Source organism: Cygnus atratus, chromosome Z (genome assembly GCF_013377495.2).
Source record: "Cygnus atratus isolate AKBS03 ecotype Queensland, Australia chromosome Z, CAtr_DNAZoo_HiC_assembly, whole genome shotgun sequence".
NCBI classification, from domain to species: Eukaryota; Metazoa; Chordata; class Aves; order Anseriformes; family Anatidae; genus Cygnus; species Cygnus atratus.
In genome coordinates this window covers 21053638-21071788 of record NC_066396.1, presented here as the reverse complement: position 1 = coordinate 21071788, position 18151 = coordinate 21053638, and the positions used below count along the sequence as shown (strand labels likewise).

The 18151-nt window shown below is 40.4% G+C and overlaps 1 protein-coding gene across 1 annotated transcript in view; it reads right to left on the bottom strand.

Annotated features, from left to right (window-relative positions):
• The window catches only part of ZSWIM6 (zinc finger SWIM-type containing 6), a 115206-nt gene that overhangs the window by 44719 nt on the left and 52336 nt on the right, over positions 1-18151 (bottom strand). Inside the window, exon 2 of the mRNA XM_035553687.2 lies at positions 7543-7899. Within this exon, the coding sequence (XP_035409580.1) occupies positions 7543-7899 (357 nt within the window). The remainder of the gene's footprint in view (positions 1-7542; positions 7900-18151) is intronic.

The following is an 18151-nucleotide window of genomic DNA, read 5'->3' as shown; positions in this document are numbered from 1 at the left end:
AGTGCAGCTGTTGCACAGACCCAGGTTTGTAGTATCACCTTGCACATAGCTTAAATATTTCACTGTTCTAAAACATTGAGAAAAAGACTCGTAAAAATGAATTATATGAGAGCACAGATATACAAAATATATTTATCCCTCACTTCACTGGAATTTTATCTTTAAATAAGCTTGGTATGGCTACTTTTAAATTATATTAAAAATAGCTCAAGATTCCTCAGCTAAGCTTCCCTATTTAGGGAAAAAAAAAAAATTCCTTCCATAACTGTTTACATTTTATCAAAAGCCGGTCGGTCAGCTTGTGCTGGAAGGTTAAATTTCAGCTCAGCTACCGCAGATTCTTTAACAACAGGGTTCCTTCATAGGAACAAGGGCGCCTGCTGCCCTGGGCCAGTGGCAGTGCCCCTGCCAAGGCCCCTTCTGCCAGCAGGATCCCAAATATATTTTCCCCAGGGGCTCAGCACCACTATACTTACACTAGCATTATTTTCATGCCAGTGGGCTAAAAGACTGCAATAGCTGAAGATGCCAAGCCACGGGTCTGAGCTTTAAGACGGTATTCAGTACAGCTCTACGGATGCTTCGGATTCAAAGCTATTTTCCTTACAAGACAGGCTACACTCAGTACGATCGAGATTTTTTTGTCAGGGCGTATAATGAAATTGGAGTGTACATTTAACTGGCACTGGCCAGGGCTGTAATTCACTGATCCTTCAACACCACTGGAGCAGCATTCAGCAGTAGCCACGGACTAAGCAGGCGTGGAGACAGCGCGTCTGGCTGGGCGCGAGGCCCAGGCCCTGGCCTGGCCTGGGCAGCAGCCGGGCGTCCTGCTGGTGCTGGCGGAGAAGCCTCAGCTCCCCTGCCCGTGTTGCTCTTGTTTTGAGGTGCACACCACCATCTCCATGCCTCTCCACCAGGCACTTCTCAGGATCATTGCGTTCGCTTCCAAGAAGGTGAACGCTCATTGACCAAGCCTTCTTCTTCTCCTGCTCACACATGCATCGCTCCTGAGTGGACAGGACTTTCTGCACTGCAACTTTCCTTCGGAAGGCATGGGACCAGACTAGTAGAGGAGAAGCTATTTAAACCAGCAGCAGGACTGCAGGAGGGCACTGCCCTAGGAGCTGAGAAATGAAGTCCTAAGAGCAACCAGCAGGAAGGCTCAGGCTCTGACGGTTCAGTTCAAGGCCGGTGGCTTCGCCCCAGGTGCAGCATGGCCCTGGGTGGGCACCACGAGGCCTCCATCAAAGGGCAGCCTGGAGCCAGGCGGTCCTGAACATCATCTCTGCAACACGGCTTGGTACCAAGAGCAAATCCCTTTCCCCACTCGTAAACTGGGGATAAATACTACTTACATGCTTTAGAAGGGTGTCATGAGAATAAATTAGTTCACATTTGAACTATGAAAGTGAAAAGCACCGTATAATTATACTAAAAATTAAAACCTGTAATTAAACTGTGTCAGTTTATAGACACTCGCATATTAATCTCCCTCCCTCCAACCTCTGGCTTTGTTAACTTCTGTCATGACTGGTCTTTGAAATAGGTTTTATGTCCTGTTCTTACTGACAGTTAAATACAACAAATAGAGTATTTATACTCAGTATACAGATACAGCCAGACATTTACTCATGTTCTTCTACTAAAATTAAAACAATCATATGATCTTAGCAACCAAAGCAGGAATACTGTGCTCGATTGTTTTTTAACACTGAACACCCAAATAAGATTGAAAACGGGGTACAAACCTATCATATTTATGGTCACAACAGGCTACATGTTAAGCATAATCATCTTTCAAGTTCTAAGAAGTAGAAGCATTTTAAAAATTTAAACACTGATCATCTACATAGCGATTTTAAGTGCAGCTGCTTTCAAAGTGAGCAACCACATTCAAGAATTAGTGTTGTATGTGGAAAACAGCAACAGAAACAAAAGTAAGCAGAAGCAAAGCAAGGGACATTAACTAAAATAGGTTAAGAATAGTTAGGAATAGTTTATATTGCAGGCTACTCAGGAGCAGATCAACAGTGAAATTTCATTAGAATAACAGAATTCAGTCTTTAAGGCATGAACTTTTTTAATCTTCAACTGACGCCATGCTGAATTACTCACTCGTAGCCATACTGAATTTTTTGAACTTCACTTTATAAAAGTCTTATGAATTTAAGTATACAAATGAACTGTAGATCAGTAACATTTTATTAAATGTCATTCCATGGCAGCATTCGGAAGAAGATAAGAAAAACAATTACAAATAAAAAGCATGGCTTACTGAGTACTACACCAAGACTGAATGGTCCCAGCTAGAGAGCAAGCTTGCTGTATGCTGATTCACAACAGAACAGTAATTGATTTTTATAAACTTAGTATACTCAGGACTATTCTAAACAATAATTATATAAAACCAAAGATCATAAAATTAATGATTAAAAGATATTAGTAGGCCTTTGATTTTCCCAAATGATTCAAAGTTTATACATAAGTCACTTCATCTGGTCCTTAATTTCAGAATTCTTGGGTGGAATTATAACACCTGCCAAGCAGCACACAGCATCAAAGGAGAACAGGAACTGCCGTGAAGCAGCCAGTGCTAATAACAAAAAAGGTAAAAACAGGACATGCTACAGTAAGCTGGTGAGGAAATTTAACAACGCCCCCTCTCCCCAACAAATTTAACTTCCAAACAATTATTTCCCCTTCCATCTGCATAGCAAAATCTATTAACTTATCTGCTGACAATATCCAACCTCTCCTGCTAAAATCCTGGTCTCGCAAACATTATACAGCAGTAACTTTCAAAGCCTATGTGCACATGACAGATAAAAACTTCCCTACCAGTCTAGACTGGCATGCAGTGTTTTCACTGCGTCCCCTTAGTTTTACATTCCACATCTCAAAAACAAAAGCTCATGATTTATTTTCTAAACAACATGTTCTATTTTAATGCTTAATGGATGTGCAAAAACCTTTCCTAAACATACAAATTCCATAAGGTATGTTTTCACTTTTTTTGCGGCTATCAATCCTTCATTTCATTTTACCTTGTACTGCCTATTCACATCCGCTTGAGTTTCTGAGATTTGTTTAGTTTTCACTAGTCTTGTTACTTCCTTCCCAAATCTGGATCACAGGCAACTCTAACGCTAAGCACTGGGGCACTTTACATTTATCCTTCTTGAAAAGAAAACTGCCAGCTATTTCCTACATTCCTCTCTTACATTTAGGTTCTCAATTTTGCTAGTTTAAGCAGGACCATATGAAAGATTCCCTCTTTTAAAGATATAATTTATCTTCTTTAAATGTTAATCAGTTCCCTTTTCACTTTAAAGAACTCTAGTGGATTGGCAATACACTGTATTCTATTATTCAGCCCTACCCTACTATTCTCCACTAAAAACAAGCATCAATTAAGTACACAACATTTAGATTAACGCATTCCGTTGTATCTCTAGATTGCCTGTTGACACTTACAATACAGGAACAGCACTAGATATTCTGAAATTTTCAGGCAATGTGATTTTTTCTTCTTTTTAAATCAAATCTTTTTTTGATAGATGCTTCCTTCCCGAATGCCTCCACTGCATCTCCTAGTAAATGTTACAGATTAATCTTTGCAGAGGGTGTATACATATTTCTCCCTGGACAAATACAGAAGTAAGTACCCAGGGACTGCTGCTCCAAGTTCCTCGACATTAAATTTGAGTTCATCTGCATGTAGCTTTACATAAACAAGTGACTTGTGCTTTGTATCTAATTAGAGAACGGGAGAAAGTCTGGAGAAATACATACAGGTCCTTTAAGAAGAGAGACTAAACACAAAAGGTACAATATAACTTAAATGAAAAAATGAAATTGTTTTGTTAGGCTGTCCTTATACCAGTGAAAGACTTTTTTCCACTATGCACATAATGACAAATCAATTCTAATGTGATATTAATATGAAAACTGATTCCCCCCCACCAAAAATCCTGCAGTTACTTAGTTACTTTCCTATCTCCACTCAAAATCTCAGGAACATATAAATTGGTTGCAAGATCAAACTTTAAGTGAAAGTTTCATATCTAGGAAAAGCCTGCTACAAGTTAACTAACCTGGTTGATAATCCATCCTCCTGACTATTTGTACAGCCTTACACACCTGCCAGCCTCCTCTGCTATGAAGTACAAAAAAACAAGAAAGAGGAAAAGCCTCAGCTAAGTGGGATGGAAATCTACACCCAACTTGCTGAGTCAGCATCCCCGGCTGGATGTAATGTGCAGCTAGCCATTATGAAGCACAGACTTTCGGGTATTGGTATAAACACCTACAGTTGTCCTCGGTACAGGTGATTAAGACTCTGCACATCTCCAGGTTTGGGATCAGGAACCTGTACAGCTGTAGCAGTATCACAAGTGAAAATCAGATACAATAGATCTTCTCAATTGTAAGAGGTGCTTTTGTGGCCTAAAAAGATGCAAAACACTCTTGTAGCATAACTACTAGTGAAAATTAGCATAGCAAACAGAGAATATGATTCCCAATAATTCATTCAGCTTTCCTGAATTTAGTGAATAGACCACATACTCCCAGGCTTCCAGGAGCATTCCCTGATTTCTTCCTGGGGTGAGGCTCAGTCAGAAAGCAAGAAGGGCTATCTATCTCAATCACTTGTATCAGATCGCAGAGGGTTTTCTCATTTCACAACTTGTATCATCAATGTAATTCACTTCACTAGTTAACCCCAGAAAGTGGCTGAAAGCAGTCATTAAATGCTGCACAAGACAAAATTTTGAGCAAACGAACAAATACCCAATTCACCTTTTGTGCAAGGAAAGTACTGCACAGTTTATTCCATCTCCCCAGCCAGCTCATAAGCAAGTCAGAAACAATGCTGTGGACAGAACTCTTCAAAGCCATGGATCTTTCTTATAAAACAATAAATGGTACTCAACAGAGCTGATTTCTTTTGCCTATTACTGGAAATACGAAAAACAGAACTAGTGAGGCCACCATGAGAGAAAAAAAAATTGGATAAAGGAACCCTGAAATAAGAATTCCTCTACGTAACACTGAAGAATACCTCATCACACAACTACAGAATCAGGATGTTATTCTTTTTAAAGCTGTTTCTGGTATTTCTCTGTGTGTCAGGTCTCTTCTTAATTTCATAAGCAAGTTTTTGTAATTTTTTCCTCCAACTTACCTGTGCCTCCAAGCAGTGTTCAATGTAATTCTGCCTCAAACAATATTTTAGTGAGTTTAAACTGTTCAAAGCAAGCGAGGTCTACAAGACAGTTTTGTATTACAAATTGAACATCTGCAGCACAGGAGATCTGACAGTGAATGGTGATCTTACGTTCCTCGACCTATGTTATTAAAACTAGCCCATTTCTTTTGATACCTTTTTTTTGTTTTTAGGATTTAAAGATCAAAATAACAGAATTATAGTTATGTATCCAAGAAGAATCCTCACTTGCTATATAATCACTGGAAGTTACTTTTTCCTTAAAAGAATCCTGTATTTTTTAACATCATAAACAAAAACCAACCAACACCCAACAACAAATCAGACTACCGTTTTATGGGAGTTTAGGAGGAAGAGCAGGAGGCTATAGATCCTCTTTTGTAACCCAGCTTTCTTTGGTAATGGCAGTTTACTTTCTTATGCTATCTGGATTTTCTACTTCAGTTTTAGTATTTTGTTAAGAAACCCCAATAGTCAATAAAGACAAACTGCAATCTCATTTGCTAGGAAGACAGCAACACATACAAGACAAACATTTTAGTTCAGTGGGCATTTTTAAAGTACCCTACTCAAACTTAGTGATTTTTTTTTTAATTCTTTTTGCTAGTTGGGCTGTGACAAACATTAAATATTTCTCTAAAAATAAATACTAATGAATAAAGAGATATTCTGACAATAAGGAAATAGGTGACAAAGATCAGCATGCCTGTGATTAGAATAATTACAGACAAAGTTGATCAAGCTTAAGCACTCCCTGCAACATCCTTTCTGTTGTTTCTCATCTTACATTAGTCATTGCATAGCTAATATAGCCATATATAGCCGTCATCTGCCCTTCCTTTCCCACCCCTCCCTTCCCCTTTTTCTAATCACCCTTGACTGTTTTCGTCTTCCCCACATCACTCACATACACACCATAATTCTTCCTTCCTTTCCTTTAATTCCTTACGTTCAGGCTATTACCAGCTCTCATGCTATACATGCCTTCAGCTTACAACATCGGAGAATCCTCCTCTATTGCTAATGCCCTGCATTTGCTTTAGCTTCCCTTTCTTTCCACTGGCACCAGGCAGCTCTGCCAGCCAGATTCTCATTCTGTTCCATAACAGCTAGAAGCATAGTCTGGCCTCTGGCCACATCCAAGTACCCCATATCCAAAAAAGAACACTGCTCCTGAAACTCATCTTCTTGCAGCACTGCCTGCTTGGGCTTGTGAGGGTCGCTGGACCCTAAGGAAAAGGGCTAGACTGTAGGTGAACCCTGTTGTCAGAAAGACTCATTTCTTTTGTTCTACCTACAGTGGATATAGCAAATGCGTGGGTTTTCTTCTCTAACGTTAAGGCAGCTTGGCTGTGTTTGTATTGCAAATTCTTTGCAACAGCACTGTTTCCTCTTAAATATCCAACACACAAGAACTGTTCCTGTCAATGAACAAACAAAAAAAAAGATGTATTTAGATAACTTATTCTTCCCCTCCAAATTGCACTTAGGCTTACAGCACTGGTCATGTTGGAGCTTTTTATCAGGTGACCTTACAGGAACACAGGACTGTAAACTAGCTCGGTCAACTCAAACCCACAATCACTCACTTTTACTTTACTGGGGTCCATACAAGGATCACCTCAGAAGCCCCAGGTCACACCCAACACCCTTTAAAAAAGGTAAGATGTTCAGCACAAGAAACTGAAAGCCATTAAAAATGTGTGTGACCGGAAGAGCAGAAAAGATAGACCTTTGCTGATTCTGTGGGCTGCTGCAACAGTAACCAGAAAAGTGCACTGAAATACAAGATTTGTATTTCTCCTAACTTCATATAAAAACAGATTCCTAAAGGACAATAAAAGCATATTTAATGTTCGAAACAGACCAGCAACACCTACTTGCTTGCATACCTTGCCATTAAAACAAAATTACACAACAAAAACCTAGTAAGATTAGTTTAAGAAGAACAGAGTAACAAAAAGATGCAGTCAGTAAATTGGTTCTTTGAGCAATGTGGCTATACAAGGAAGAGCGCTGACATTTTTCATAGCAGAAAAATACAAGCATGAAGTAGATCAGGCCATGTTATTAACAGCATTGGAGACATCAAGCTCATTTCTTATGAATTCTTCTCTTTTTCCAAAAAGTTTTACTTTCTAAACATTTTGAAGTGAAGCTTCAATAACAGAACTCTCTTTTGTAAACATAATAGAATTGCAGAAGAACTCAGGCTGGAAAGAACCTCAGGAGGTCATATTCCTGAATGGCAGAGAAATGTTCAAAACCAAGGAGGAAATGAGACAAAAGGAAGAACAAGCATCAAAACTTACCATGGACTTGATTGATTTCTGAATTCTGAGAAAGAATTTCATCTGCTAATTTTTGAGCAGTTGGCAAAACTTCTGTATGGTGCACTGTGATCAAATACTGTACAAATTTTTGTAGTTGGTCTCTGTTCATTTGAAAGAGTGTCTCTGAAATGGGAAGATGCAGTTTGACCTGATCTGGCTTGCGGATCCGGTATAGAGAGAGTGCCACAACGTGGGCACAGTAAAAGATGTCCTTGTTTCCACAGCTGCAGGTCACTGAGGTAATCTTGCAACGATCAAAGCTGATAGCTACATTGCAAACAGTTTCTGGCTCCGATTGCATTGCAGGCTCTGTCACTGTGCCACTCAAGTGGAAACCTGGTCGGGAAAAGAGAAAGAGCTTAAGTTATTGAGAAAAATACTATAATCTCATTATCAATTACCTTTCATTATAGAAGTCAGCACAGTCATTATCTATTTCTTAGAAATTATGCATCTTAAAGTACCTGACTTTAATTACAAATATGATGAACTCTTTCATTTGTACATACCCTTTCCATTTCCAACAAAATCTAAGGGAGGTAAAAACCCAGTTTACAAGCCCTCTTTGCCGCTCTATCACAACGTTCATAAAAGCTTGACAGTAAGAAAAACATTTATTCGGTAACTGATAGCTGTGAAACTCCCAGTAGCTCAGCAAGTTGGCAGCAATTTTCCAAACCCTACACCAGGGAGATTGCACCTACCAGCAAATTTAACCATTCTCTCGATAAGCAAGAGGGAAGTAGTGCACTCTAGTGGCACGAACCCTAGTCCTAATCTCCGTTCTGTCACCGTTTCATTTACACAAGTCACTTAACCTCTGCTTTCAACTCTCCCACCACTAAGGTGATGCTGAAGCTAACTTACACACAAACGATGCAGTAAGGCAGCTACGGTTGCACAGCTCCTCGTAGATGGAAATTGCTGCAGTTACCAATACACAGGAAACCAGAGTTACAGGACTGAATGAGACGCACAAGCACCACAACAGGAGTCTGCATTATTAGTCTGTTTTCCAGTCAGCATGATAAAGCACAATGCAAAAGAGCAAGGCTTTCTTATATACTAAGTCATGGTCTGTGACAATAAAGATGCCGCTGCTTGACAAAGAACACATCTGAACCAATGTCTCAAACACTGTCCTCTAGAGATCAGACACAAATCCACCGCTATTTTTCCAAAAAGACTTAGGCCTTGCTCTTAATACTGTCTCACTGAACAACAGAATTGGGGTGTTTCTTCTGGATTTTAGATAAGCATGACGTTGATCCTGTCTCAAGCATTAACTCAGAGGCATGGATGCACAGAAATACAACCACATCTCGTATGCTGGATCAGTATTAAACTTGAACAGAGTGCACATAAAATCTGGAACAAGCACTGTAAGTGAGGTGTTATACATTAACTATTTATAATTGAATTAATATAAAACCACACCACTTGAAGTCCAAAATTGATTTAGGATTGTGAAACAAGAGAGTTGTAGGAAGCAGTATGACATAAAAATTATGTGGAAAAAAGAAACATATACATTGCTCTAGTCCAAATCTCCAACTGTTTTGGAGAAAAAAAAAAAAAAGAAAACTTCAAGTTACAGGAAATGAAGAGGAAAATCATTTTTTCCATTTGTTTATGCTGTATATTTCAGAGCAGGTTCTGCAGTCAGCATCACTGTTTGGATTACATTTGGCTGCAGCACTCATACCCTACCCTGAAGGAGGTCATCTGCACACACTAACCTAGACTTTGTGCGAGGATGTTTACTGGTTTAAGTGGTTAGAGTTGAAACTGAAGAGGCGGTATACTGTAAATACAGAGGGGAAGGGGAGGGAGGCTGAACAAGCCTGAGCATTTTGTTGTGTTGCTCTTGGCTCCCCTCAACACTTGCACAGAGAAGGGGAGTGGAGTTGCCCTCTTCCCTTTTGTTTTTAAGTAGTCGTGACTTGCTCCTGTAAGTGCACCCCCTCAGGAAAAAAAAAAAAAAAAAAGACTTAAAACTTAGCCAGCTCTGTTTATATTTCAGATTAATTCCCAGTATATGAAAGATAGATTAGTGGTCTCAAAGAAATTGAATGGGTGAATTTTCTTTTGAATATCAGTTTCCTATGACACATACATAAAACTATTTCTCATCTATGAGCTGAGAAAAAGACTAACACTTGAACACAGAAGAGGCTCAATCCCCCTCCTTCCTACTCTTCAATAAGCAGCTGAACTATTAACTCCTATGGAAAAATTTTTGTTGGTTCTTTTTCTATGAAAACAAACAGAAGACACGCCCAACCAGCTACTCCAGTAATATTACCACTTTTAATTTTTCACCCTGTAATTAAAGCACTGAAAAGGTTAAAATTCCCCTGGGATGTCCAGACGTAGAGTCAACAGTAGAACTGCCTCCAAGTCCCTACTCACGAGCAGACACACACTGCTCCCTGCTCTCCCTCCACACAGGTATTTTGAGAATTCACTTTACAAGCAGCAACATTTATAAACAGAGATCCTGGTCTAAACAATGATGGCACTGACACAGCTGAGTTACCTAACCTTCCCTTCTTATGTTACCAGGATTTAACCAGAAAGATCAAACTGCCCTTGCAGCCCAAAATGCAGCAGCCCTGCATGAACCATGTTGCAACGATGTACTACGCCTGGCAATTACGAAGCACAATTTTTCTTTTCTTTAAATACTCCGAAAAATTGTTGTTAGTAAATATGACCTTTAAAAGGGTTTCAATGTGCCAGAAAAGACAGTTCAGGAAATTTCACCCCTAAAGCCCTGGTAGGGCTGCTGTAATTGAACAGGGAGGGCTGTTCCCCTCCTGCAGACATAGCCTTAATCTTTTTTTAACATAACCATCTAACAATCTCCAGACAAAGTATCAAAAGTTTGCAGCAGGTAGAAAATTGACTCATGGTGCTCTGCTAAAAAGCTTTTGTCAGCAGCGATTTCCAGGCTGCCAGGAAGAGAGATGTAAGGTGCTCCTTGAGGAAGGCAGAGGGAATCGCCTGTGCTGGGACTGGAAGGTACTGACATTTCACTGACAGATCCAAAGCAGCAGACAGTCTCTTCTGCTAAAAGCTGCAACCCCTCGCTCCAATAGGCATTCCTCTACAAAGAGAAAATTCCTCTCTTAATCAAATTTACAAACCTTCGCTGGAAATATTTACCCATTCCACAGGGGGGAAAAAGTGCCAAGAGCCCCCGTGTTTCACCTTGAAAATAGATAGCTCATTCATTATTATCTAGAGACAACAAAAGAGTTGCAGGCAGAAGAGGGTGTGCTCACTACAGAAGCTATTTATAGAGCACGCATGTTTCACCTTTTCCCTTCAGCAGCTGCACTTCGATATGTTTTAATGTTTTCAAAACAGCACGTGACCTGTAATTCAAGCTCTACTGATATTTTCAATATGCAGAGGCTTTGCATTTCGGAAAAAAATGCGTTTAGAAAGCCGATGAGAGCATTAAGACAATGTATCAAAAGAAGCTCTTTCACAAAGGAATTTTGCTTCTGTTGAAAGCTCACCACAAAGACGATTTAGCAGCCAAAAAAATAATGCTTTCAGCTGCCGTACTTCTTGAAGGGGACGGTGCCAAAGTGCCATCAGGATGAAAACATTAAGAAGTTGCTGAATTTTACAAAGTAATTTTTGCCAAAATCTGTTTGACAGTGTCCTATCTATTAACTAAAAACAGTCTGGGACTGTGGAACTGTCTGATGAATGAAAATTCACATTACTACTACGCAGTAGTAAGACCATACGTACAAACTCTCCAGATGTCTTTCTAAGGTTTGTCATGGAAAATAAATACTTTAGAACAAAACAAAGGAAACTTCAAAAAGTAAGAAAATAGAGAGGAGAAATGGGACGCATAGACACAGCAGCAGACTGCCTTTCAGTTTCTCAAGTAAAAAGCAAATTTTGAAACAGCAAGTTCCACTATTCTAACAGGATAAGCAGCAAATTTACGGCACTAAATACGCAACATCAATGAGGTCTCACAAAATTAATTGTTTTCTACTGTCGCTGTAGGTTACAAAATCTCTTCTACAACATATCAAACTCCAAAGATGTGTTTTAAAGATAACAAGACAAGCAAAAACTACCAAGAACAACAAGCTACGTAAAATACTGAAAAATAATAGGAACTTTATGCTGAGATTTCAAGACATTGTGGCTTAAGGAAATAAAATAAGAGTAAAACATATGTTTTAAAGTAACTGTAAATAATAATTCAATCTAAAATCTTAGAACTGTTGGATATTTCTCTCAGTAATTTTGAGTTCATAATTCTAAAATGCTGGTGTAGACAGAAACAAAAGTTAAGAAAAAAAGCCTCTTATGCAAGAGAACCTGGATCCATTTGTGATTCAGTCAACATTACAACAAACCATTATAAAGCCAACTTTATTTGAAAAAATATTTTGAATAAAACTCAAAGAACTTTTTGGCTGACGATTCATAAATGCTAATAACATGAAATCAAAACAAGCACACTGACAGATTTAAATACAGGCTGTTCTTATGAATGTACACTAATAGTTCTTAAAAAAATTTCTAAGAAAAAAATGAAATCTGCATCACCTGTATTAAAAATATATCATCACTATCAAGAATTCTATCAATTAAAAAAAAAAAAGACAACACTAATTTCACACTCAGTAGAAAACTTAGATTGAAATGCAAATATGCATCACCAGTAGTACTATTTGTCCTTTACAGAAAATAGCAAAACATCAGAACAGGAAAATTTCCCAAATCTTGAAAAAGTGATTTTGAGTAGCTCACTGTCACATACTTTTTGATAATACCATATACACATCATCCAGCGTTCATAGAGTACCTTAAAATTAGGAAACACTCTACTAACTGTATTTGGAAACTGGAAGCATTCCTTAATGTTGTACCATGAACCCTATTTTCAAGCAGTTTACAAGTACCATCTACATACACCTACTCAGTAAAACCCAGGAGCTGTTTCAAGCTCAGAGAAGAACAGACAAAGAGATGAGGCTGCTTACAGAGCAAAGGAAAGGAAGACTTTGTTCAGAGAGCTCGGGGGTCTTCCAACAAGCCAGACCTCCACAGGCGACTTCTGGTAACCAGAATCATGCCCTTTATCTCTAACAGCCATTTAAATGAACCTGCAGGCCTGCCAGATAGGACTTATTCAGACTACTATACTACCTGGCATACATAATCACCATGTACAGTGAAAAACACTTCTACTTCATCATGCCTACAAAAGAACAGTAAGAAATGGGCAGGAAGAAACCAAATAAGGTTTAATAAGAGCAAGTGTAGAGTCCTGCACCTGGGAAGGAACAACTGCACGTATCAGTACAGGCTGGGGAGCGACCTGCTGGAGAGGAGCTCTGAGGAGAAGGACCTGGGGGTCCTGGTGGACGACAGGTTGACCATGAGCCAACAGTGTGCCCTGGTGGCCAGGAGGGCCAATGGGATCCTGGCGTGCATTAAAAGGAGTGTGGCCAGCAGGTCAAGGGAGGTGATCCTCCCCCTCTACTCTGCCCTGGTCAGGCCTCACCTGGAGTACTGTGTCCAGTTCTGGGCTCCCCGGTACAAAAAAGACAGGGATCTCCTGGAAAGAGCCCAGCGGAGGGTCACAAAGATGATACGGGGCCTGGAGCATCTTCCCTATGAAGAAAGGCCGACAGACCTGGGTCTGTTCAGCCTGGAGAAAAGAAGACTGAGGGGGGATATTATCAGTGTTTATAAATACCTGAGGTGTGGGAGAGGGATTTGGCCAACCTCTTTTCTGGGGTTTGTGGGGACAGGACAAGGGGCAATGGCCACAAAATGGATCACAGGAAGGTCCGCATCAACATGTGAGAGAACTTCTTCACAGTGAGGGTGACGGAGCACTGGCACGGGCTGCTCAGGGAGGCTGTGGAGTCTCCTTCTCTGGAGATATCCAAGGCCCCTCTGGACGCCTACCTGGGCAGCCTGCTCTAAGGAACCTGCTTTGGTAGGGGGGTTGGACCCAACGATCTTTCGAGGTCCCTTCCAACCCCTACAATTCTGTGATTCTGTAAAATGCTTATGGAAAGTAGTTTCCAGCTGTGCCCGTTAGCTATTTTTTTCACAACTTAGATCGGTGGTTGCAATTTTTTTCCCAAGACAACCAAAAGTCTAAACTATGTTTACCTCATTCAGATTTTGCCTTTAAGAAGTGGTATTCCTCTAAGATGGCAAAGTAGCATCCTACAAAGTACAAAGTTCTGTATGAACTTTGGACCACTCTAAAAACAGAACAACAGCACGCTTTGAAATTATTTCGAAGTAAAACTTCAAGTGCCAACACTCACCCCAGAGGTAGCGTTAGCATCCCACTTACAAACCAGAGAAACACCAATTTCAAATGAAAATGCCTTCCCATAATAACACCTTAAATATGTGGGTGCAAAAGTAATGAGGAGCGCAAAAAAAAAGGATTAATTAACACGGGCAGTGCCTAAAATGATCTAGGTACGTAATGAATGCACAGGGTATAGAGTAACTTACGTTTGGGGAGCGCTGCTAGGACAAATTTGGCTTTACCATCGCACTCAAGCACTAAGAGATGACCAGCCACAAACACCTGCCCGGACTCGGTGGCTCGTGTCGATGAAGACATCAGCCAGGATTTGATATTCCGGGGCTTTTGCGTGCAAAGGGGAGCGGAGGTCGCAGCGCACAGCCCCACGCACCCACCCCGCTGACAGCCCCAGCGTCCGCGACTGCTGGCGCGCCTCCAAGGCCGCGTGCACTGTGCCGCTGCCAGCAGCCCGCGCCACCTGATTTATTCCTCCTGAGGCTGCGAACGCAACAGTCTTATTTAAAGGCAGCCTTCCTCCGGGACTTCCTTCAGGAGCTCAAGCCTGAGAGTCACACATCTCCGCTGCTCAAACGCCACCGCTCGATGCTGCGGTCCGAGAGGTGTGACGGGTGGCTGTGGACGGGCTGGGATGGGATGTGTCCACCCAGACCACTCTTACCTAAGGGAAGGGAAAGGCTGTTCACACAGCAAGTCACGCAGCAAAAAGCCTTCCCCAGCCCAGCGGCCTTATCAGCCCTGTTTTAAGACCAACACTGGCTACAGCAGCTCCTGCTGCCTGGAGTTGGAGCCGAAGAACCAAACCAAGCCTGCTCCCCATAAGCACAGCCTCAAGGGTCCCCTGAAGTTCCACCACCAAATTCCCATGGCTTATAACTTTCATCCAATCCCACACGAACCACATGACCATGCTCTCAACAGCTCTGCCCACAGCCTCAGGTCACACCTCTGCAAATGCAGACAACCATCTGCACCCCAACCCATCTAATACGTACATGATCAGCCCCAGTTTGCAACATTACCTTTGCAGCCAAAGGAAAAGCAGCGAAGTCTTGGTGTAAATAAGAAATACCTTAAAAAAAAAAGCACGCACCAAACCTAACAATAACAACAAAAATTCTCCTTCTGGACAGCGATAACACAGAAGTCTGCCTCTAGCACAGTGATGCTCAGATTATCATCTAGGACGATACAGCAAACAATGCTTATTGCCCACAGAGCAGCAGCAGAGCAGAAGCAATCAAGTCTCTTCAATTAAAGGTTGAATATAGCACAGAGCAACCTCTAGAACTGTGAACGCTGACAGATGCCTCTTAGGTAAAGAAGGCAGTCAATGGCTGCAGGCCACTCCAGCAGGTATATAACACAAGTTGTGTGTTTTGTGGTTGTTTGTTTGTTTTTTAAAAAGGGGTATCAGTTTAAAACAAACTTCGCTCCTCTTTGCTAAGAGTTTAACAGATCCTCTCCCAGTACACTGTATCTTAAGAGCAAACACAGGTTGGTTTTTTTTTTTTAAAAAAAAAAAAAGCTCAGCATAACCCTGGAAATGCTGCAGCTGATGGGTAGAAAAGTACTGTTTGCTGTGAGACACCAGCAGACAGGAGATTAATTTATATATCTGAAAATTCTTCCTGATATTATATCCCACAGAGATCATGCGATGGTTATTAACAAATTAAGAATGCCAAAGAAATCAAAAGCTTCATAGAACGTGTGTAAATTAACATTTTACAATTTATGATGCATGAAATATGGTAAGCCTCAAACTTCTGAGGGAGAAGTAATAGTTTATCTGAGCTGAGGGAAACTGGCTGGAACCATAATACAATAGCTTGCTGCAGTGAAAATGTGAAGTGGGAGTCATCAAACTAGACTGGCACTAAAGAAAAACTGGAAGTAAATTCAAAATGAAGGGTAAGGGGAAAAAAAGGGTAATTAAAGTGCAAGAATGTTGCTAGAGATGGAGCTACACTAACATAATTACGCTTTTAGCTCATCATGCTGTCCAGATACTCCTGCTAGTGTACACTACGATGTTTATAGGTTGTCATGGAATATAAATGTAGGCAAACAGCAGGCTCAGGTTTACATTCAGCCATAACAAAAGCTAGAAACAAAAGGTTAAGATAGACTAATTATCTGCAGTTACATTTTGAGAAACAAACCTTCACTCTGTTTCACTACAAAGATATCTAATATGGGGGAAACAAAGGAAACCAGGACAATGCAGGTGAACATCTCAGGCCCTTTTTTGTTTGCCTTTTTTTTTTTTTTTTTTTTTTGCAAAGGGAACAGATTGAGACAGCAGGATGTGCAAACAGTCTGGAAGGATCCGCATCCCGGGAACATGCTTTCGGAACCTAAGAACAAGGACTGATTACTACCAGTCTTCAGAGAATCAGCGGGAAGACATGTGTTGCTAGCTTTTGGGGAGGAATTCGCTCCACTGCGGCAGGCAGAAGCTGGCATCCCTCCTGCAGGAAGCAGGCAGCTGAGATTCATCTCCCAGCCCTGGCTATCACCCGAGGTGATACTGCTTCAGCGCTTGCTGCTACTTGGTTTTTACAACACAGCGTTCATGGGGAGAAATTATGCTTATTTGCTACAGCACAAGTATAAATATGGCAAATGGGAAAGTGACTGCAAATGAGGAAAAGTAACAAAACCAAACAAAGTTGAGATTAAACCTCTTGCTTTCATTAAAATATCCTTACAGCAACACAGCAAGGAATAGGCTGCTTTTACATTCATGAAAGTAAATATTTAGAGAGTATCAGTTGTGTTAAGCAACGCAGAAGGTGACTTGCTTGTCAAACAGATACAATACGGACATTTTTTAAAGTTGCTATTTACATTATTTTTGCTAAGAGGAGAAATTTTCCACATAACATGCCTACAGTTTAAGGCTTACTCTCAACTAAAAATCTTCTGTCTCCACCGAAAGGAAATAAGAGAAATTAAATCATCTCAAACTGAAGAAAATGTCCAGCGAGATCTGCTTGATTTGAAGGCAAGGGAAAGAAGGGAAGCACCCAGCTCAAAATGAAATTTTTGTTTTGCAAAATTCCCTCTGGCAGTCCAACATCATCTCTGCTCTCCTCATGTTGAATGGGCTCAATGGATGGACTTTTCATACTCTTCCCCACTCTTTATCAGGCTCCACATCATCTCTTACTCAAACAGTGCCTCTGCATGGCTTTAACAAAATAAGCATGATTAACAGCGCTAAGTCCCACAGTGGATAAGATCGAGTGGCTGAGCCCAGGCTAAAGAAGGCCCAAAATCTAAGCTGAAGAGCAATTGTCTACACTGCTTTTCAAAGGCAAACTGAGTTGAACTCATGCATGCCACAGAACAGCACAGTTTCATCAGAAAAGATGGGTGAATGCAAGAAAGAAGGGCCTTTAAAAACCACATCCTGCTTGACTCATAACACTGCTTTATCATCAGGAAAAACTTATTTCTCATCCTCTTGATAAAGGCTTGATCAAACTGCCACTGCATTTAATGGGAAGTAGGTAAAACCCTAAAAGGAGGACGACACCGATCACTAATAGAAACCCGGGAAGACATTTTTAACAAGATTAGAAAATGACTACTTCCTGAAAAGAGGAAGTTTGGATTTCCATAAAGGTGCTTAAAGTTTGGGAAAACCCAGCACAGGATGTCTGATACACAGGCATCCTGCAATAAAAAGCATTTAGGTCATCCCAACAGCATAAAACATTTATCTGATAAAGCAACTTTAGGCTGTACTGAAACAGTTCAAGTTTAAGCTATGCCAAAGCACAAGCCTGTATATTTCTAAAACTGCAAACCTTCCATCAGGAAATGGTATACTTGGACTAAAAGAGGAAATTGCCACTCCCATTTCCATAACTAGTTGTGGAATAAATTCTTTTGTTTAAAATGCACAAAAAAAGGAAAAGTCAGTGGTGCACTTCTGCCAAACAAAAAATAGCATTCAAACTTCCAGAAATTAAGAGAGTCCCTAAAGCCTTTGTTTATTCTCTCATTTGTATATTAAATAGTCAAAAACTTTATTCTTAGCATTTACAGTTTTTTATTGTTCTAACTTTATTTACAATAAGTGTTTACATATTACTGCAAGAGTCAGGACGTTCACTGAAATCCTGTTTATTCATAATCAAAATGGAAGGAGAAAAAGAGGTTTTCAACTGCAGGAACAACAGTTGTTATATAGGACTTCAAGAGGGGCTCAGCTCATTTTGGACTGTAAATTTTACAAGA